Source organism: Ranitomeya imitator, chromosome 1 (assembly GCF_032444005.1).
Source record: "Ranitomeya imitator isolate aRanImi1 chromosome 1, aRanImi1.pri, whole genome shotgun sequence".
Lineage (NCBI taxonomy): Eukaryota > Metazoa > Chordata > Amphibia > Anura > Dendrobatidae > Ranitomeya > Ranitomeya imitator.
Window position 1 is genome coordinate 819,673,887 of NC_091282.1, and position 23,548 is coordinate 819,697,434.

General features: G+C 43.7%; 1 protein-coding gene across 1 annotated transcript in view; it reads left to right on the plus strand.

Annotated features, from left to right (window-relative positions):
• R3HDM4 (R3H domain containing 4) overlaps positions 1-23,548 on the plus strand; it is a 49,083-nt gene that overhangs the window by 23,243 nt on the left and 2,292 nt on the right. The window contains exons 4-7 of the mRNA XM_069740077.1: positions 2,032-2,149; positions 5,565-5,650; positions 7,128-7,213; positions 20,346-20,401. Coding sequence (XP_069596178.1) covers positions 2,032-2,149; positions 5,565-5,650; positions 7,128-7,213; positions 20,346-20,401 — 346 coding nt within the window. The remainder of the gene's footprint in view (positions 1-2,031; positions 2,150-5,564; positions 5,651-7,127; positions 7,214-20,345; positions 20,402-23,548) is intronic.

The window sequence follows — 23,548 nt, forward strand, 5'->3', positions numbered from 1 at the left end:
GTAGTTTCAAGTACCTTTTCCAAAGTTGTCCTGTGTGTGTACTTGTGGTGTTATTCCTCATCTGGCAATTATTTGATGAGGACATTGTCCAGCAGAACTCAGAGCTGTGCTGTGTTAGGCTGGTTTCACACTTGCGTTTTAAAACGCATGCGTTTTAAAAAAAAAAAAACCGCATGGTGAAAAAATGCATGTAAACGCGTGCAAACGCTGCGTTTTTTTGACCCATGCGTTTTTGCATGTGGTGAAGAAAACGCGGCGTTTTAACGCGTTTACATGCGTTTTTTCATGCGTTTGCGTTTTTTAAACGCATGCTGAGAAATGTGTGACAGCTGCCAATCATCAAAATAAAGTAAAAAACCCACTATAAACAGAAATAGTTAGGGTTAGGGGTAGGGATCATAACCCTAAGCCTAAAGGGATCCTAATCCTAAAGGGATTAGGGGTAGGGTAAAGGTACCTTCACACATAACGATATTGTTAACGATATCGTTGCTATTTGTGACGTAGCAACGATATCGTTAATGAAATCGTTGTGTGACAGCGACCAACGATCAGGCCCCTGCTGGGAGATCGTTGGTCGCTGAATAAAGTCCAGAACTTTATTTCGTCGCTGGACTCCCTGGAGACATCGCTGGATCGGCGTGTGACACTGATCCAGCGATGTCTTCACTGGTAACCAGGGTAAACATCGGGTAACTAAGCGCAGGGCCGCGCTTAGTAACCCGATGTTTACCCTGGTTACCATGCTAAAAGTAAAAAAAAACAAACAGTACATACTTACCTACCGCTGTCTGTCCTCCAGCGCTGCGCTCTGCACTCCTCCTGTACTGGCTGTGAGCCGGAAAGCAGAGCGGTGACGTCACCGCTCTGCTTTCCGGCTCCCAGACAGTACAGGAGGAGAGCAGAGAAGCAGAGCGCAGCGCTGGAGGACAGACAGCGGAAGGTAAGTATGTACTGTTTGTTTTTTTTTTACTTTTAGCATGGTAACCAGGGTAAACATCGGGTTACTAAGCGCGGCCCTGCGCTTAGTTACCCGATGTTTACCCTGGTTACCGGCATCGTTGGTCGCTGGAGAGCGGTCTGTGTGACAGCTCTCCAGCGACCAAACAGCGACGCTGCAGCGATTCGGATCGTTGTCGGTATCGCTGCAGCGTCGCTAAATGTGAAGGGGCCTTTAGGGTTAGGATCCCTTTAGGGTTAGGATCCCTTTATCACCTTTATGGTGGGGGGTGGCATACCAGTGTGTTTTCTGTTTTGTTTTTTTTTTGTTTTTGTTTTTTTTTATAAAAACGCATGCGTTTACATAGACATCAATAGGTTTTTTTGCCGCGAAAAAACGCATGCGTTTTTTTGCGGCAAAAAAACGCCGCAAAAATTACTACATGTTGCATTTCTGCAACACAACGCATGCAGAGAAAAAACGCATGCGTTGCAAAAACGCATCAAAACGCATGCGTTTTTAATGTTAAATATAGGGGGGAAAACGCATGCGTTTTTTACTGCAAAAACGCAAAAAAAAAAAAAACCCGCAAATGTGAAACCAGCCTTAATCTGTATAAACCTCTGACGTGAAGTAAAACCCTTGCTAGAATGTCCTGAGCCATGTCTTTTTTTTGTTTCTTTTGTCTGTTCCCTTCCCTGCTACTCACTCCTCCACTCCCTTCCCCTTTCCATAGAGGATAATGAAGCTGTTATGTGACCCGTGCAGTCTGGCTCCTCTGAACAAGACCAGATAGGCTTGAGCTGCTTTTTCACAGCGCTACAGAGTTCATGAGGCAGGGAAGTGGAAGTGTCTGATAAGTGAGGAAGGAAGCTGATTTCTACGATAAGATAAATTACAAAAGTTTCTTGTAATCACTTATACTATTGATTTTTGCAAAGTTTGATGAAAGCATAATTGAGTTTGAGGTGTAATGGTAGAACAACCTTGAGGGATGCATTACATGTGTGCTTCCCATTGGGGTCTTCATGATTTGTATGTCAATATTCTTAGTTATTGACATTTTCACAATGTCTTTCTCTTCTAAACAGATTTGGAATGATTTCATGAACCGATCTGGGGAAGAGCAAGAGAAACTGCTGGTGTACCTTGATCAGAAAGTGAGGAAACCTAAAGAGAAGGTTAATAAATGCAAGGATGAGAGGACAGGTATTTCAGAGAACCTTTTTATTTCGTTTTTTTTTCTCTCCTCCATGTCTTTTAAAAGTCCTACTGATCACTTGTACTATACATGGTAAATAAATGTACGTCCTATGTTGTGAAGGGGTTAAAGCACCACTCCAGCTTTGTTTCCTTTTTTGTTTTGTTTTAGAGCTGGAGTGGTGTTACTAATCATAGGTCCCTGACTCTAGTCTTGTACTTACCGGCTGCCGTGTTCATTTCTTTTATTGTTGCCCCTCTGGGCCTGCGGCGCCATCTTGTGAGCACAACTTTTGACTGGCCAGATGTCAGAAGTAACGGGCACTAGCGCTCAATGTAAGTCTTTAAGAGCCAGTACAAGGCTCTCCGAGACTTGCGTTGAAAAGTGACCTCCAGCTTGCCCAGAAAACACTGGAGCGATGCTGCAGGTAACAAACTGATGGAGACTGATGGGAGCTGCAGCGAGTAAGTACCAGCCTAAGGCTAGGGACCTTACGCTGGAGGCACCACTCCAGCACTGCAATAGAATGGTGTGTGATACTTTTTAACATTTCCCTCAAACGTCTACTACAAATTTGTGTATTCAACTATACTACCTAACTGCTCCAGAAAGATGTAAGTTTTTTTGAAGATTTTGATCTTAACCTCTTTGCGACATGCGCAGTACTAGTACTGCGCATGTCGGCGGTGAGCCCACATCTTTCCTGGCACATGTCAGCTGAAAATCATAATAATAGGTCAGATTTAGCATTTGGTGAACAAGGTTTAAAAAAAAAAAAAAAAAAAAAAAATCCCAAAAAATGTTGTGGAATTGCACTTTTTTTTTGCAATTTCGCCGCACTTGTAATTTTTTTCCATTTTTGAGTACACGATATGGTAAAAACCAATGGAGTCGTTCAAAAGTACAACTTGTCCCATAAAAAGCAAGCCCTCACATGGCCATATTGACAGAAAAATAAAAAAGTTATGGCTCTGTGAAGAAGGGAAGCGAAAAGCAGAAACGCAAAAACGAAAATGGGCTGCAGTGCGAAGGGGTTAAAGGGGTTGGTCCAGTACCTAAAATGTCCTTTCTAAATATTTTTATACCCTAAGCACCTTTGTAATTTTCTTTATTATAAAGTACCCTACTCCTTCTCCCTATCCTGCTAATATCTAAATGTTGTGTTTTTAAACTTCACTTCCTGTAACATTTCATTTGAGGGGAACTTCTATCACCCTGCCCCCTTCGCCTGGAACATGATGTCATCTGGGGGCAACTCTGCAGTTACAGTTGTGGCCAAAAGTATTGACACCCCTGCAATTCTGTCAGATAATACTCAGTTTCTTCCTGAATATGATTGCAATCACAAATTCTTTGGTATGATCTTCATTTAATTTGTCTTAAATGAAAAAACACAAAAGAGAATGAAGCAAAAAGCAAAACATTGATCATTGCACACAAAACTCCAAAAATGGGCCAGACAAAAGTATTGGCACCCTCAGCCTAATACTTGGTTGCACAACCTTTAGCCAAAATAACTGCGACCAACCGCTTCCGGTAACCATCAATGAGTTTCTTACAATGCTCTGCTGGAATTTTAGACCATTCTTCTTTGGCAAACTGCTCCAGGTCCCTGATATTTGAAGGGTGCCTTCTCCAAACTGCCATTTTTAGATCTCTCCACAGGTGTTCTATGAGATTCAGGTCTGGACTCATTGCTGGCCACCTTAGAAGTCTCCAGCGCTTTCTCTCAAACCATTTTCTAGTGCTTTTTGAAATGTGTTTTGGGTCATTGTCCTGCTGGAAGACCCATGACCTCTGAGGGAGACCCAGCTTTCTCACACTGGGCCCTACATTATGCTGCAAAATTTGTTGGTAGTCTTCAGACTTCATAATGCCATGCACACGGTCAAGCAGTCCAGTGCCAGAGGCAGCAAAGCAACCCCAAAACATCAGGGAACCTCCGCCATGTTTGACTGTAGGGACTGTGTTCTTTTCTTTGAATGCCTCTTTTTTTTCTCCTGTAGACTTTGTTGATGCCTTTGCCCAAAAAGCTCTACTTTTGTCTCATCTGACCAGAGAACATTCTTCCAAAACGTTTTTGGCTTTTTTATGTAATTTTTGGCAAACTCCAGCCTGGCTTTTTTATGTCCCGGGGTAAGAAGTGGGGTCTTCCTGGGTCTCCTACCATACAGTCCCTATTCATTCAGACGCCAACGGATAGTACGGGTTGACACTGTTGTACCCTCGGACTGCAGGGCAGCTTGAACTTGTTTGGATGTTAGTCGAGGTTCTTTATCCAACATCCGCACAATCTTGCGTTGAAATCTCTTGTCAATTTTTCTTTTCCGTCCACATCTAGGGAGGTTAGCCGCAGTGCCATGGCTTTAAACTTCTTGATGACACTGCACACGGTAGACACAGGAACATTCAGGTCTTTGGAGATGGACTTGAGCCTTGAGATTGCTCATGCTTCCTCACAATTTGGTTTCTCAAGTCCTCACAGTTCTTTGGTCTTCTTTCTCTTCTCCATGCTCAATGTGGTGGTACACACAAGGACACAGGACAGAGGTTGAGTCAACTGTAATCCATGTCAACTGGCTGCAAGTGTGATTTAGTTATTGCCAACACCTGTTAGGTGCCACAGGTACGTTACAGGTGCTGTTAATTACACAAATTAGAGAAGCATCACGTGATTTTTCGAACAATGTCAATACTTTTGTCCACCCCCTTTTTTATGTTTGGTGTGGAATTATATCCAATTTGGCTTGAGGAGAATTCTTTTTGTGTTTTTTCATTTAAGACAAATTAAATGAAGATGATAACAACAAAGAATTTGTGTTGGCAATCATTTTCAGGAAGAAAATGAGTATTATCTGACAGAATTGCAGGTGTGTCAGTACTTTTGAAGCAGCAAGGGGGTTGAATCTTTGAGATAGGGAGAAGCCAGGGGGAGCTTGTTTATGCTATATGTTACCTGAAACTCAGCAGGATGCATCCGTTGGCCACCACTCCTTCCACTCTTGTGTTAGTGGTGTTGATGCATACACTGCCGCACTACGCGCTGGAAGTAAAGCGACTGGTTGTCATGCATGCATGCAGTTCTCTGTTCTTTTTACTGGTGAGGGTTCACACAGTCAGACCCTGATACATTTCTCGCCTATATAAAGATGGATGATTAATATTTAAGGGCTATCCTCTTTAAAGTTAATTGAAGGCTAGTTTACAGCTACTTGGGCTATGAAAGTCACTTTGTAAAAATCGAGTGAGAAAAGGACATTCCCTTTGAGGTACCCAGACCTAACTGCTGCCACAAAAAGCGCAACATTGCAGTGCTAGATTCCCATATGTTTCCTGCCTGTTGTGCACTATAACACTATTCTAATTGAGCTCACTTAATTTTATGCAAGTGTGCTCCATTAATGCCTCTCTTCTGCATTTTAGAGCATCCTGCTTATACCCCTGAAGAGTGTTATCAGCGTATAAACCGGAGACTACGCTTCACCTTGAAAAGACGTCATGTACCAATGGTTAAGAATTGTTCCGTTTTTTTTGTTTGTTTTTTTTCTTGTGTGAAAATTATGTTGGCTGCAAATGGGTTAACATGAAGAAACACTGTAAACTTTTAAAGGGGTTGTCCTGTCCTAAGCAGCTAATCTACAGTCACTCTGTGACTGCAGACTTGTGAATCCTCACATGGCGCTCTGTGATTATGCTCCGGCGTCGGGAGTGGGCAGTAACCGCAAATATGCAAGCTCCAGACCAACTAGATGGGTGTTGCCTTGCTCAGTGCAAGTGTACGGTGCGAGGCCAGAAACGGGCTTACCTAATTTTGGAGTATTAATATTGCATACTTGTGGTTACATGACTTGCAGCTTAAGACCAGACAACCCCTTTAATTCTTGATTAATGTTAAGAAGTTACACATTACTAGCACAACCCCTTCTTGATCTGAATGTTTGGTGTCGGTGAAATAAACGCCTATTCTCTCCCGGTGCCACTGTTAAGACAGGTGAGCCCTGCGCCCAATTGGCACCAGCTTTACTATCCCGTCTTCAGACATATTGAACATCAGTAATAAACCAAGGCTGTGGCTGCTCTGACTTCCTCTTGATGATCGATTTTTGTCCGAAGGCGGGGACAGTGATGCCAGCGTTGTTTGGGGCGCAGAGCTCGCGTGTTATTGCCGCACGTGAGCGTGGGAACGAGAGGGCTGACACCGCTGGAACAGGAGGGGAGTATAGGTGTTTTTTATTTTTACCAGCACCAAACATTTAGATCAAGAAGGTGTTGTATTAGTAGTGGACAACCCCTTTAGCTTTTTTTGTGGCAAGGGAAAGTTTAAGATGTTTGCGAAAATGTGCATTGGGGGTAAGGTTTTACATTTATTAGGCACCTTTACAACCAATGGCCATCTTTATGCAATTCTGCATCAAGTGGTAACCTATTTTAATAATTATCTAAAAGCCTGACTCGAGCAGAGCCAAAGAAAGTCCAAGATCTGCAGGTCAAAACATATTACTTAAAGGGAACCAGTCATGTAAAATCATGCTGTCAGTCACCAGATATGGGGTGAATGTGCAGGTTAATGGCGTACTGACAGTGTGGTGCCGTCACTGAGATCCCCGCTGCTGGGAGAAAATGTTACTTTGCCTCCTGGCAGCGTTCAGCCTCATAGGTGCGGTGTTGGCACTTTGTCACCGCTCTGTGTATAGAGAGCAGCCGCTGTAATCTCGTCCCTGGGACTGACTGACAGCCAGCTCTGAAATTTAAAGTACTGCGGAATATGTTTGCACTAAAAAAATAACATTTTTCTGTAAGGGGAAGTAAAAACATTATGCCAGCTGCCAAAGCAGGAACTAAATGAATCAGATCTTGCTATTAAAGACTTGACAGCTTTCTTCCGTGTAGTAACAGTCACTGTTCATGCAGATGTCAGATATACTAGATTTCTGCTGCTGGTTGTTTTGTAAGATAATTTTGAATACATGTTTTGTCTCTAAACAGGGCACACTGGAGGTTTTGGAAGAGGAGATGCTCTCATTTTTCTCTGTCAGCCCAGAATCTGTGTATATTGCTATGATGGAGAACAGGTACGGGCCGTGCCCTCAGCTTTTCCTTGTCTGTTCTGCTGCATTAAAGGGAGTCTGTCACCCCGTTTTTTTCGATATGAGATAAGAAATATGGTTCAACAGGGCCTGAGCTATGCTTTTAATCAGTACCTTTCATATCTCCCGATTCCCCACCTTTGCTGAGAAAATACCTTAGTAATCTCTCCGTTTTCGTATGTCAATCACCCCACTCCGATTCGATGGGCAGGGCCTAATCGCCGTTTCTCCCCACCTCCTGCCTTCCTCTACGCATTAATTTATCTTCTGTCCTGCGTTGCCGTTGTTTTCTGCGCCTGTGCATTGAAGTGGCCTTTCGCGCAGTATGTTCCGGGGCACAGAGCATTGGGTCAAAAGCCAGCGCATGCGCAGTAATGATTTCATGCTTTGCCCACAGTTGGTCAAAGCATACTGCGCAGGCGCTAGAGGCAAATTCACTGCTCACGCGGAGAAACTGAACGGGATCTGTGCTATTCACAGATCTAGTTACATCAAAGATGCTGAGGAGCGGGGGAAGAGACGGCGATTAGGCCACGCCCATCGGAGCGGGGTGATTGAGATACGAAAATGGAGAGATTACTAAGGTATTTTCTAAGCAAAGGTAGGGAATCGGGGGATATGAAAGGTACTGATGTAAAGCAGAGCTCAGGCCCTATTGAACCATATTTTTATCTCATATTGAAAAAACAGGGTGACAGGTTCCCTTTAATGGATAAATGGCTGTTTAGCACATTAAACAAAAATTACCCCCGTAGAGTGTGACCGATGGATAGATGTGAATATAGATAGAAGTTTTATAGTAGGTTCACTTCAACTGTGAGAAACAGAATCCAAGAAGAAGAAAAAAAAAAGCAGAAAATCACATTTCGTGATTTTTACATGACTTATTTCATGCAATATATTGCAAATTAATTTTTGATCACCTACCAAACGGCAAGAATTCTGGCTCTCACAGACCTGTTAGGTTTTTCTTTAAGAAGCCTTCCTACTCGGAACCTGTATTGATTGCACCTGTTTGAACTCGTTACCAGTATAAAAGACCCCTGTCCACACTCATTCACACTCCAACCTCTCCACCATGGCCAAGACCAAAGAGCTATCTAAGGACACCAGGGACAAAATTGTAGACCTGCACAGGGCAGGGATGGGCTACAGGACAATGGGCAAGTAGCTTGGTGAGAGGGCAACAACTGTTGGCGCAATTATTAGAACATTACCATTGTGGATTAATGGCGTCATGGATTAAAATCCTGAAAGGGACGCAAGGTTCCCCTGCTCATGCCAGCACATGTCCTTTTGACGTTTGCTATTAACCGTCTGGATAATCCAGAGGAGGCATGGGAGAAGGTCTTGTGGTCAGATGAGACCAAAATATGACTTTTGGTATCAACTCCACTCGCCGTATTTGGAGGAAGAAGGATGAGTACAACCACAAAAACACCATCCCAACCGTGAAGCATGGTGGGGGAAACCTCATGCTTAGGGAGTGCTTTTATGCAAAGGGGATAGAATTGTTGCACTTTATTGAAGGGAGGATGAATGGGGTCATATATCATGAGATTTTGGCCAACAACCTCCTACCCTCAGTAAGAGCATTGACGATGGGTTGTGGCTGGGTCTTCCAGCATAATGACCCAAAACACACAGCCAGGGCAACTAAGAAGTGGCTCCGTTAGAAGCATTTCAAGGTCGTGGAGTGGCCTAGCCCGTCTCCAGATCTGAATCCAATAGAAAATCTTTGGAGGGAGCTGAAACTCAATGTTGCCCATCAACAGCCCTGAGACCTGAAAGATGTGGAGAAGATCTGTATGGAGGAGTGGGCCAAAATCCCTGCTATAGTGTGTACAAACTTGGTCAAGAACTACAGGAAACTTCTGACCTCTGTCATTTCAAACAAAGTTTTCTGTACCAAATATTAAGTTGTTTTTCTCTTGTATCAAATACTTATTTCATGCAATAAAAAGCTTATTAGTTATGTAAAAATCGTACAATGTGATTTTCTGGTTCTTATTTTTAGATTGTCTCACAGTTGAAGAGTACCTGTGATAAAAATTACAGACCTCTCGATTCTTTGTAGGTGGGAAAACTAGCAAAATCAGAAGTGTATCAAATACTTATTTTTCTCTTCGCCATGACAGCACCCACTTGAGGGAGGGGATCCGCCCCTAGGAACAGGAAACCCTATGGAGAGATAAAAGGGGCGGTCCCCCTCGCTCCCACAGTTGGTTTCCTGTTCCTAAGGGAACTCATGGAGAGAAGAGAATGTCTAGCCTGGATGCTGCTTGCGCGGTTACCTTTAGGACGGCAAGGGCTACAGAGCTGGAAGCAGCATCAGGGGTCCTGTCTTCAGTTCCCCCCTCTGCTGGCAGGCGCCGTGAGGCAAGGTTCGGGGAGTCGCTTGGCTCACGGAGGATGAGCGTCTTCTCTTGGCCTGCGGAGGGCGAAAACACGCAGGTAAGCGTGTCGCCACGCTGTGCTCGACGGGCGCAAGCGCGGTCGTTTGGCCCGGTGTGTCTTCCCCCAAAAGTGATGCAAAAGCTTCCAGGGTGAATGAGGAAGAGAGACTCAGGCACATACATGGCCGCGACCCGGAAGTGACAAGTACTTCCGGGTGCAACAGGAAGAAGATGATGGCGGCTTCCATTATAAAGAAACCGGCGGTGATACTCTGGTGTCCAACATGGCTTCTAAGGACTCAGCGGTGCCTTCCTTAAAAGACACAACAAATGCTCCTTGCAGCCGTACAAGCAGCAGCGGACGCTCCAAGCAGAGCAGATCCTCCACAAGGAGCGCCAAGGAAAAGAGACCCGATCGATCTACCTCTCAGCCTGTGCCTCCGTCTCCTCCTCTTCAGCCGGTACCTTGACCGAAAGCTTCACTGGGATGAGTGTATTTCCCACCCTATTAAGCTGATTGTTGTTCCCTCTTTCTTCTATGCACCCTAAGCAAAAAGAGCTGAAAAATCTAAGCACAAACAATGTGATTTATGCTCCCAGCCCCTCCTGGATAGTCATACAAAAAGGATGTGTCACACATGTATTGAGTCCACCTTACGTGAAGAATCCTCAGTAAGGTCAGAAGATATTAGACAAATGATCAGAGAGGAATTACGAGCCTTAAGGGGTTCGGATAGTATTCCAGAAATTTAAAACCAGGAAAAAATATGATTCACCAAAATCTGACGATTCTGCTGATAATGAGGATAGGGATATAGATATTTCCCAGGAATACCTTTCCTCAGAAGGTGAACAAGACACATACTTTCCAACAGAAAGCATTGATAATCTCGTTAAATCTGTCCGAGACACCATGGGTATTAAAGATACCAAAGACCCCAAAACGCCACAGGACATCATGTTTGCAGGCTTATCAGAGAAAAAAAAAACAACCTTTCCAGTAATTGCAGCAATCAAAAATTTGGTCAAAAGGAATGGGAAAGCCAGGGGCAAAAAGGGTTGCCTTCATAATCAAAAAGGCGCTATCCCTTTAATGATGAGGATTTGTCTACATAAACAAAAGCCCCAAAAGTATATGCTGCATTAGCATCCACGTCCAGAAAATCCTTACTGCCAGTAGAGGATTCAAGTTCCTTACAAGACCCGCTGGATAGTAAAGCTGACTCCCTTCTAAAGAGGTCATGGGAATCATGTACAGGGGCATTTAAATCGTCAATTTCAGCTACATGTATGGCAAGGTCCATGTTAGTCTGGATAAACGATCTAGAGGAAGGTTTAACAGGCGGTCTCTCCAGAGATAAACTCTCTTCCATACCTTTTGATTAGAGGTGCTACAGTCTTCCTGGCGGATTCCTCTGCTGACTCTATTCGGTTAGCAGCTAAATCAGCAGGCCTAACCAACGCAGCACACCGAGCACTTTGGTTAAAGGGTTGGAAAGGAGATGCTCAGACGAAATCTAAACTCTGTGGCCTACCATGCCAGGGTGAGTACCTGTTGGTACAAAACTAGACAAAATTCTCACCAAAGCGGGCGAGAGGAAAAAGGGATTCCCTAATAATTATTTTCCGACTTATAGGAGAGCATTCCGGAAACCTAAAAGAAAGGATGTTAGAAACCATGACCGCTGGGCCAATAAAGATACCAAACAAAAAGGTGCTTTGTTTGGAAAACGTCCATTTAAAATGGATGACAAACCACGTTAGGACCGATTTTACCAGTGGGTGGTAGATTGTCTGTCTTTTTTCTCTCAACAATGGGGTATAGTAACATCCAACTCATGGGCAACTAGCCTCGTAACTTCAGGCCTAAAATTAAATTTTGCCCGAGTCCCTCCGGACTACTTCCTGTTGACTTCTCTAAAATCTCAATCTCAACAGGAGTTTTTGGAGCAGGAAATAATAAATCTCCTATCCAAAAGGGTATTAGTAGAAGTCCCGTTTCATCAGAGGGGAAATGGATTTTACTCCCCTTTATTTTTGGTTCCAAAACCAAATGGGTCATATAGAACTATAATAAATCTTAAGATATTGAATATCTTCTTAGAAATCCAAACCTTCAAGATGGAGCCTATCCGATCCACTGTAAAATTTCTGTTTCCCAGGTGCTTTATGGCAGTCCTCGACCTAAAAGATGCATATTACCATCTACCAATTTATATCGAACATCAGCAGTATCTTCGTGTGGCGGTTATGATGAAAGGACAAGTATGTCATTTTCAGTATACAGCAATGCCCTTTGGACTGTCAACCGCCCCCAGGGTCTTTACCAAATTAATGTCAGAAGTGATGTCATACTTAAGGTTAAAAGATACCCTCATAGTCCCATACATATATGATCTTTTAGTGGTGGGAAATTTCCCTTCACAGTGTCAGCAACGCCTGTTTGATACAGTTTCATCCCTGCAGGAATTGAGATGGTTAATTAATTGGGAAAAATCCAGATTGTCTCCAACAACCCGCCAAACATTCCAAAGGTCTTCTCTTAGGCTGTGTGCACACGATGCAGATTTGGTGCAGAAAAATCTGCTGCAGTTCTGCACTAAATCTGTATCTCCTGGCAGAATCTGCAGGTGCGTTTTTGATGCGTTTTTGATGCGTTTTTTGTGCAGATTTGTGCATCAAAAATGCATCAAAAACACATCTGCAGATTTCTATTATGGAGGGGTGCAGAAACGCTGCAGAACTGCACAAAAGAAGTGACATGCACTTCTTTGAAATCTGCAGCGTTTCTGCACCATGTGCACAGCTTTTTTTTTCACATTGATTTACATTGTACTGTAAATCACAGTGCAGTTCTGCAGCGTTTCTGCTGCAGAAAAATCTGCTGCAGTTCTGTACTAAATCTGCATCATGTGCACATACCCTTAGACTCGTATGTCAGAGGAGTTCTCCTTCCAGAATCTAAACAAATAACAATAAAAAATAAAGTACAATCAGTTTAATAACCCTATAATTTCCCTCAGAGAAGGCATGTCCCTTCTTGGTTCCTTTACATCATGCATTCCGGCTATCCCATGGGCTCAATTCCATACTAGATGGCTGCAGTATACCATACTACAGGAAGGAGAGAGATTACAGGGTCATTTAGGAAGTCGTCTATCCCTACCAATAGAAGTAATTGAGTCCCTGACCTGGTGGCTAGACCCAAATCATCTTGAAGGTGGGGTCCCTTCGGTGGTTAAACCCTCAAAAACAATTTTTATTGATGCCAGTCCTAGTGGCTAGGGAGAACATCTAGGTGATCAGATAGTTTAAGGACAATGGTCTATTAGGGAGTCAAACGATTCATCTAATGAAAGGGAACTAAAAGCCATCTATCATGCCACGTGTAAATTCCTTCCACAGTTACAAGGAACACACACAAAAGAATACTATCAGACAACTTGTCATCCGTCTCGTACATCATCAAGGAGGAACGAGATCAGGAGCTCTCATGTCTATAGCAGACAACATCCTATTTATAGCAGAGAAACGACTTCTATCCTTGTCAGCACTGCATGTCAGAGGAGTGGACAATTCAAAAGCAGATTTTTTTCCCTTCCCCATGACAGCACCGTTGCGTGAGAGATGGCTCCCGCCCCCAAGAACAGGAAACCTGCAGAGGAGATAAAAGATGGGGGCGGCACCTCTCTCCTCAGTTTAGTTTCCTGATCTGGTGGGGAGCCTGCGGTGCTGCATACGGAGGGATCTCCCTCTGGCAGATTCTGATCCGGAGACCAAGGCCCGCGACGGGGCAGCGGGGGTCGGCGCACGCGCGCCACTTACGGCCCCTTGAGCTGCAGAGAAGCGCCCTGCCTGCTGCAGGCTCCCCGGCGTTCGCTCCTGGCTGGAGGCTGAGCCGGAGTAAGGGGGCTTACCCATCACGACGCCGGCCGCTGAGTGAATGGGGGAACTTCCGATATCAAACCGGAAGTGACGTCACACGCCGAGTGTGAGCGGTATGCTGACACTCCCAGAGGGGAGAAGGTTCAGGGACGCACAAACCGCTCTAAAAATCATTTAAGGAGGGAGCGGCAATTCTGACGCCAGCTACAGCCTCCTGCAGAATGGCGGACCCGGTGGAATCGGCCGTTCCAGCAGAGAACCCACAGCCTGCCGTGGTATTAAGGTTCCGGGGGTGAGTGCCTTTTTAAGGCAAAAACAGATCTGTAACACTATATTTCTGTGTCACGTATATAGGTAAAGAAAGTGACGTCCAAACAAAAGAATAAAGTATGTGCACTCTGTGAGAAAGCCCTCCCTAGATCATAAACGGATCTATCGTCCGTGTATAGAGAAAACCGTGACTGAGGAGTCTTCATCATTCTCCAGAACATTAAAGCGATTGTTAGAGACGAGGTCCAGAGCACAGTAAATGAGCAATTAAAACAACATGGATTGCATAGTTCCGAAAATACATCTTCTGCCCCTGCACAAATCTCTGACATAGAATCTGAGCGGGAACCAGGGGAATTGCTGCCTGGGGGTGACTCAGACTTGAACTCTCCAGAAGAAGAGTGTGGTCACCCGTATGTGTTATCTGAAGAAATTGGGAAATTGTTGAAACTTGTTGGTTCTACCCTAGGAGTTGAAACCCCAAAAGAACAACAATCAATCCATGATTCAATGTTTAGCAATCTGGAGGGAAGGAAACGGAGGGTATTTCTGTTTCATGATAATGTCTTAAATCTGATTAAAAAGGAATGGAAAAAGCCGAATAAGAAAATGGCAGTCCCCCAGGCATTAAAACGTAAATATCCCTTTGATGAGGAGATATGTGACAAATGGGGAAAGCGCCTAAGCTTGATGCAGCCATTGCGAGTACCTCCAGAGGTATTGCTCTTCCCTTTGAGGACATGGGCGCCTTGAAGGACCACTTGTCAAAAAGGCGGATGCCTTTTTGAAATCAGCTTGGGAGGCGTCAACATGGACGTTCAAACCAGCAGTAGCCGCCACCTGCACAGCTCGAGCCATGGTAAAATGGTTAGAAGAACTAGGGGAACAAATGAGAGACAAATGCCCAAGGGATAGACTCCTGGAAGTAATACCGTCATTACAAAATGCAGCGGGGTTCCTAGCAGACGCTGCCATTGACTCGTTACGTTTTTCTGCCCGGGCAAGCGCCCTTTCCAATTCAGGTAGAATAGCACTATGGCTAAAGAATTGGAATGCTGACTTCCAATCAAAGGTAAAACTTTGTGCAGTACCTTGTGAAGGACAGTACCCATTTGGGAACGCGCTAGATGAAATTTTGGAGAAGGCGGCAGATAAGAAGCGTTTCCCTCCACCACCCCCCCTTCTTCAGATGCCGTTGGGGTGACACGCATCGATCCTTTCGGGGGGTCAGGTAAAGGAGGCCAGCCAGCAGATAGATCCACTCGGGGGAGGGCTTGGAATGGTGGAAGAGACAGAGGCTTCCTCTTCAATAGGCCCCCTCATAAACCAGCCCCTAAACAACAATGACGCCAAAGTCCGGGTGGGTGGAAGGCTTCGGTTTTTCGTCCATCAATGGGAGACCTTGCAGCCCTCACAATGGGTAATCGACCTGTTATCCAAAGGCCTACGTTTGAACTTTGTTACCCAGCCTCCTCATAGGATAAAAGTCACCCACTTAGCACTAAGAAACCAAAAGTTGCTAGAAAGGGAAATCCTCTTGCTTCTGGGAAAAGAAGTCCTTATAAGGGTACCATCACAGGAGATAGGCAAGGGGTTTTACAGCACCCTATTCCTCACGCCAAAACCAGACGGGTCACGAAGAACAATTTTCAATTTAAAGGCCCTAAACCAATACATCCGGGTAGAAAAATTCAAAATGGAAACAGTAAAATCAGCATTGAAATTACTGTATCCGGGTTGTTACATGGCAGTGATAGATCTTACGGATGCATACTACAATGTACCAATCTGCAACAAAAAAAATTAACACCTTATAGGGTCAGTGAATTCTACAAAGAATTACATATATTGCTATGAAACCATTTAATAAACCCCAGTGGAACAAAATAAAAATGAGTGGAGACCACTCACATGAGTAACAAGACCAACCACCAGAACTTTAGACCCAACTCAAAGAAATTAGTAGCACGGATATACGTTTTAAAACATTACTTTATTTGCAGTGGTTACAACATATTTTGTGTGCGCACGTTTGAAGACAAAAAATATATATATAATAAATGACATATAAAAAATCACCAATATATAAAAACCTAAATAGGCATAAGGTGCACCATAAAAGGATAGGTTATTACGTAGGACTCCTAGAGATAAAGTCTAAGTGTAAAAATAAGGAAGGGATTAGTGTATTCCACAAGTGACCTTAAAAAAATGTAACTAAAAATATGGGGCAATAACATCCCACAATGTGAGCCTATATATAAGGCTTAAAATGTGCAAAGTGCAATAATAATATCCCACAATGTGAGCCAATGTGTAAGGCTAAAAATTGTGCAAAGTGCCATAATAGAAGGGGGGAAAAAAGAGAATAATTAGGAGTTCTGTACCTTTTTTAAGGCGTCACCAGAACCAAACAATGCGCACACCCCGACGCGCATTTCGGATAGAAAATCCTTCGTCAGGGGGTGGCAAGATCTATAATCAAGGAGTTTATATACTATATAGACATCCAAGGTCAGACGCCAGGGCAATGTGCGGCACAGACGCCGACAGGCAGATCCAGAAGTTCCCGCCCCCCCATATCACGTGGTCGGACGCACGGGAACTGAGTACCTGGCATTGCCAAGACCACAGAGACACGAAGAGCGAGGACAACGGGCCACTGAAGGCGCATGCGCACAACTCCGGCGTGTTGATGTGGGTAGGGGATTCTAAGAAGCCGAGCCATTTGTAACAAACTGTAAACAAACTGAGGAGAGAGGTGCCGCCCCCACCTTTTTATTTCCTCTGCAGGTTTTCTGTTCTTGGGGGTGGGAGCCATCTCTCACGTAACGATGCTGTCATGGATCTAGAAAATCAAATTACCCATAAGTAATTATCATTTTTCTCAGCCGTCACTCCCTCCACCAAGGAGAGTGGGTACTCAGCCGTCACATCTTCACAATGATAACCGAGAAATGGGGCACACCCGAAATAGACCTTTTCGCAAAAAGGAGCAACAGACAAGTCAAAAAGTTCGCTTCACTGTTTCTGACCGACAACCCCAATATCCTCGATGCCCTCCAAGTTCCGTGGAGATTCCAGCAAGCATATGCATTTCCTCCATTGATACTTCTTCCAACAGTGATCAGGAAGATAAGGGAGGACAGAGCAAACGTGATTCTAATAGCACCATTTTAGCCCAAGAGACCATGGTTTTCCTGCCTCAGAGCCATGTCCATTTCCGATCCATGGATTCTCCCAGAGACTCAGGATCTCCTCCCCCAGGGCCCCTTCAACCACCCTCATGTGATGGTCCTACGGTTGACAGCCTGGAATTTGAGAGGTAGCTACTAAAGCTAAGAGGTTTTTCAGATAAACTAATTGATTCCCTTTTACTAAGTAGGAAAAGAACTACAACAACTATACATGTAAGGGTATGGAGAAAATTTCTTAGTTTCTACGCAGCATCTCTGTCAAAAGAAATTCCCATTTCCTCTATCTTAGTTTCTCCAAAGAGGACGTGATTTAGGCCTATCAGTTAGTACTTTGAAAGTACAGGTTTCTGTTCTAGGAGCTTTATATAGTCACAATATTGCAGGAGACAGGTGGGTAGCCAGATTTTATTTCAGCATGCCAAAGGTCAGAACCAGTCCAAATTCCGCACGTACCGCCATGGGATCTTAATCTAGTTCTCGAAGCAGGGCACCCATTCGAGCCACTACACTCAGCCTACATAAAATACGTCTCCCTTAAGACAACTCTTCTTGTTGCTTTAGTATCAGCAAGAAGAGTAAATGACATTCAGGCATTATCAATAGATCCTCCTTTTATGTCAATATTCCAGGATAGAATTGTCCTAAAAACAAACCCTTCTTACTTGCCTAAAGTAGGTACCAAATTCCGTAGGTCTCAAGAAACCTTCCTTCCTTCCTTCCTTCCTTCCTTCCCTCGCAAATCAGGAAGAGGAAAAATACCATACACTAGATGTAAGAAGGGCCATAATAGCTTACCTAGACAGAACTAGTCTCTGGAGGAAGAGCAGGGCTCTCTTTGTTTCCTTCCAGGGCCATAAGAAAGGATCTGGAGTCACAAAAAGTACGTTATTCTTGTGGATTCGGGATGCAATTTGCCTGGCTTATTCGTCAAAAGGAGAGAATCCGCCTGAGATCGTAAGGGCACACTCCGCCCGGGCGATAGCATCATCCTGGGCTGAAAGAGCAAAGGTCCCAATAGAACTAATATGTAAGGCCACAACTTGGTCTTCTCCCTCTACCTTTTACAGTCACTATAGATTGGACCGGTCTTCCTCTACTGACTTCTCTTATCTTTCGGTAGACCAGTTCTTAACACAGTGATTTAACCCCCCTTCTCCCCCCCCCCCCCCCCCCCCCCCCCCAAATGACTATCCCTGAAAGTCTCTTAAGTGGGTGCTGTCGTGGTGAAGAGAAAAAAACGGATTACTTACTGGTAATAGTCTTTTATAGAGCCACGACAGCACCCCTTCACTTCCCTCCCTAATAAGATATTTTGCATAAGAGCACTGATAAGTCATACTTTAGTCATACTTAAGTTAACTAAATATAAATAATAATATTGGATTGCCTACTAAAACTAGCGGGTGTTTCCTCTCATTCTCTGTAACCCAACTGTGGGAGCAAGGGGGACCGGCCCTTTTATATCTCCATAGGGTTTCCTGTTCCTAGGGCCAGATCCTCTCTCAAGTGGGTGATGTCGTGGCTCTATAAAAGAGTATTACCGGTAAGTAATCCGTTTTTTCCCCACTGTATTTATAGAAAACTCTTGCCATTTGCTAACATAGGTCAAATGTAGGTGGATTGGTGGCTTTGGGACACTCGTGTCCACCTGCTTTTGAGCCTTCCTGTCATCTGCTTGTTGGAAATGATGTATACTATAGTAATGTATTTTGTACATGCTGACTGAAAGCTATGGGTTCTTCTCATCAGTTGAGTGGCAGAATGAAGCAAAATGAGTTTTCTCAGCTCCTTCTTTACTGTCCTACATTCACTTGTATCTTTCAGTGCATTCCCTGTAATTAGACTTATGATCTTCCATGGCTTTTTTCCCCCCACTATATCATATAACTATAATCTAATAGACCATGCAAGGAGTGGACAAAAACCGAGAACCTCTTTATAATAGGTCCTTCAGTTTTAACACTTTTGGTTTAGCAGCAACCAGTATTATAAATCCAGAATGGGACCTCTTGTACTAGTAATTTTCTATGGTTCCAATTTGTGACTACAGATTCGTAGTTGAAGACCGGATAACCCATTTATTCTACATATAACATTGACCCTCTCTAAATACACCACTCTGTGACTGTAGACTTGTGAATCCTCACATTGCGTGCCTTGATGATGCTCTGGTGTTTTTGCCAGGAATGGCTGTCCTGTCACATGGAGTGGCTGTCGTATGCAAACTCAAGGCCACATTCCGACTAGACTGTTTCTGGGCTTGCGCAATATGCTTGCATTGAGTGAGGCTGCACCCATCTAGTCGTGATGTAGCCAAGAGTATGCATACTTGCTGTCACATGACCACCAATGCCAGCGAATCCTCATACCACACCGTGCGCATGATGTGAGGATTCACAAGTCTTCAGTCACATACTGACCGCACACATGCTGTCTAAGACCAGACAACCCCTTTTAATCTATTTGAAAACTGCTGAGAATACACTTGTATAATTTTTGCAGACCATAAAAATAGTATGTTTTACATAGTTTGGTAGAAAGCAGTAGAATATTTAATTTTCTTTCATTGTCTTTTTCAAGTAACATGCATTTTGTAATGGATTAAAGACCTTTCCCCAAATTTTTCCTGTTAATCTGGACACAGAATATAATGGTCACTGCAAAGCAGAATACATATTTTTTTTTCTTTTGCCTCTCCATTGCGGAGTTGCGGTATAATGTAACTTGGCTGCACTGCCCCTCCTCCAGTAGGGACTTAACAAAAAGTACCTCATTACTGAACAAATTCTTTGCCCATATCCGCAACAGTGAGGTAAAATTAAAAAGTTCTCTTCTGCTCGGCATACACAATTACATTGCATGTACAGGTTAACATGAAAAATTTGAGGAATGATCCTCTTAATTTTTTAGCCTCTTAACATATTTCAGCCATCATATTATACAGCGCTGTGTGCTTACAATTGCTTATTTTGCCTTTCTACCCAGCTAATTCTTCTCTATCCTATGTAGAATTAGGAAGTTTCTTTTCCCTGTATTTATCATTCCTCTCTCGACTCCTGACCCAGTTGCTCCTTCCCTGGCCAGTGACTTTTGCAGTAACTCCTGATTCATACAGAAATAATTGGCCTCTTGTTTCTACATAAAGCTTAGAATTATTCAGCTAGTCCGTTTTTTAATCATGTGATGTTTTAGATTTAATGGAAAAAAAGAATTTGCTGGATAGAGGAAAAAAGTGAGCAATTGTAAGTATACAGTGCTAGAATATGATGATTGTAATGTATTAAGATAAAAACGTTGATGGGCGTGCTACTTTAAGCTGAATTGTTTGTGGTTATACTTCAGTCTTTTTCCTTTGTGGTTCTTTCCTAGTTACCATCGCCTTCTGCTGCATGCGGTGTGTCAGTACATGGATCTTGCTTCTGCCAGTAAGAACTCTATGTTTATGTGCATTGTAGAACTGCAATCCTCCATTGTAATGTCCTCAGTAGTGGTTACAGTCTATACTCCTGTTGCAGTGCAGTCACATGATTGATTTTCTTACAATATGTTTTGGAACTGAAAGAATACAGGCTGCTGGACCCTTACTAAACACAAATGTACCATGAGTAGTGATGAGTGAGTGTGTTGAGATCAGGAGTTTTCTGAACATGCTCGTGTGCCAACAGGGTTACTTCGGCGTGCTCAAAAATGCGTTTCAGTCCCTGTGGCTGTTTGACAGCTGCAACAAATGCATGGGCAATTCTTGCATGTGTTGCAGCTGTCTAACAGCCGCGGGGACTCAAACATATTTTTCGAGCATGCTGAAGTAACCCTGAAGCATTGAGGTGATCCAGTGTATCCACCTGAAAGTGTAAAACCACTTAGTGCTATATCTTTATTGCTAGATTTGTCACGAATGTATTCCGTAAAATACTGACCTTTAACACTGCAGAACCTGTCACTGAGATTGACCACTATAACGATATCTGTATGATATGCCTAGCAGTGCTATACTAGTGGGTATAGTTTATAAAGGAAGCACTTCCGGCTTCTGTGGAAGCCTAGCATGTCGCATGCTCCCTCTCAACCACACGTGAAGTTGGCGAGCTCAGACCTCTGAATTCCTATATAACAAAATCGGTAACGTTCATTAAAAAAATCTTCCAGTAAACTAATAACTGAGCAGTGCCTAATAGGTTCTTCAGGGTTCAGTGGCACTGTTGAACAGTACTAGCCCAATTGTTCAAGAAATTCTGGCGGCCATTGATAAGCATGGACAAATGTGCCCATTTTAACCTTCAATGTATTTTCTCTAGAAACAGATTGCATACAATATTGGCACTCACTTGTGATGCAACAATAAAAGTAATTTATTTGACACCGCAGACACTTCTTCACAGTGCTATCTCTGAACTAGAACGACTCGTAAGGTACCGTCACATTTGAGGTACCGTCACATTTAGCGACGCTGCAGCGATCTAGACAACGATCCCGATCGCTGCAGAGTCGCTGTTTGGTCGCTGGAGAGCTGTCACACAGACAGCTCTCCAGCGACCAACGATGCCGGTCCCCTGGTAACCAGGGTAAACATCGAGTTACTAAGCGCAGGGCCGCGCTTAGTAACCCGATGTTTACCCTAGTTACCAGCGTAAACTTAAAAAAAAAAAAAACACAAACACTACATACTTACATTCCGGTGTCTGTCCCCCGGCGCTGTGCTTTCCTGCACTGTCACCGCTGTGCTTTACGGCCAGCCGGCGCTCACAGCCAGTGCAGGAAAGCACAGCGCCGGGGGACAGACACCGGAATGTAAGTATGTAGTGTTTGTTTTTTTTTTTACATTTACACTGGTAACCAGGGTAAACATCGGGTTACTAAGCGCGGCCCTGCGCTTAGTAACCCGATGTTTACCCTGGTTACCAGTGAAGACATCGCTGAATCGGCGTCACACACGCCGATTCAGCGATGTCTGCGGGAGATCCAGCGACGAAATAAAGTGCTGGACTTTCTGCTCCGACCAACGATGGCACAGCAGGATCCTGATCGCTGCTGCCTGTCAAACTGAACGATATCGCTATCCAGGACGCTGGAACGTCACGGATCGCTAGCGATATCGTTCAGTGTGACGGTACCTTTAGCGACGCTGCAGTGATCTAGACAACGATGCCGAGCAACAGAGCAATCAGAGCAATCCTGTATCTTCATAGTCTGTTTTTTCATCTAGGGGGTCAAATATATACTGATAAAAGGTCTATTCAGACCGAAACTTTTTCTCATTCTGGATTGCAATTGTCTACTCGCTTTCTTTGCATTGCAAGTGAGTGCTTTTGCTGGCCCCTCTGCCAAGTACTAAAACATGGCAAAGACAGCAGGTTCCATCTTTGATTTATAGGGAGCAGTCCATCTTGGACATTTGATTTCTGGCACTGCACTCTTCGCACTACTATCCAGAGACTGCTTTCATAGCCCCTAGCCAGTTCATGCAGTGCAGTCCATATTCATACCATGTTGCACTTCTGCATGAGCCCTTATAATTGAAAGCCAGCTTTTTGATGGCAACCATAATGCTGATATTGCCCTCTGTGAAATTGAGTTTGACAGCCCTAACGCATAGCACAGACTTCTCATGAGTATTTTGCAAAATCCTGTTTATCTTGCGGGGGTGAGGGGTGGTTCTTTCTTCGCCAATCTTGTGAAATATTGAGCCATGAGTGAAGGTGAGGAAGGACACATTTGTCATAACACTGAAAGATTCTCTTCAAACATCTTATTAACATGTTGCCTAACCATCAGCTTTGATCAAAGTAGAGCCTTTGACAGACGACAAGGCATACATCAAAATATGCCACCCAGCTAAGTTCAAGAGAAGGAGATTCAACTTCAGCAAAAGCACAAAACCATCAAAATGAGCCGGAGCAGAAGTTGGTTTACATGGAATACATAGAAGCACGTTCACACTGTGGCAATTAAAGAGACAAAGTCTTAGAGAAAAAAATGAGCATACAACCTGTAGTAAATAGTAATAGTACATGAAAATAACATAGTGAACACTGTTTCGGTAAAAAAAAAAAGCTTAAAAGCCATCCCATCACAACAAGGTGTACCCATTCCCTTCAATATATTAATGGAACCATCCTGATTGGGTACACCTGTCACAGTGGGATGGCTTTTACGCGTTTTTGATCAAATAGTGCTAACGAAGTACCCTATGTTGTTTACTACTTACTCACTACAGTGTGTACATGCTCATTTTGTTCTAGTCTTGGGCTTTGTTTAGTAATCCAACTCTAGTATAGGGTGTTGTGTCAACTGTTGTATCTCCCATCTTATGACAGTGTTACCTTAGAGGGGTTCTCTGGGAATGGGGGGGTCAAGGAAATGTCATCTTATATAAATTCTTATTGCTCTCAATTAACAAATCTCAATAGTTTGTCTAGTGAGGTGGTAATCAGTGTAGAATTAAAATGTCCGCCATCTTATTAAAATATTTAGACGTGAGTCCTCAGTGGTTGATACCTTTTAATGGCTAACTGAAAAGATGGTAACAAATTGCAAGCTTTCGTGACTAAGCAGGTCTCTTCATCAGGCAAAGA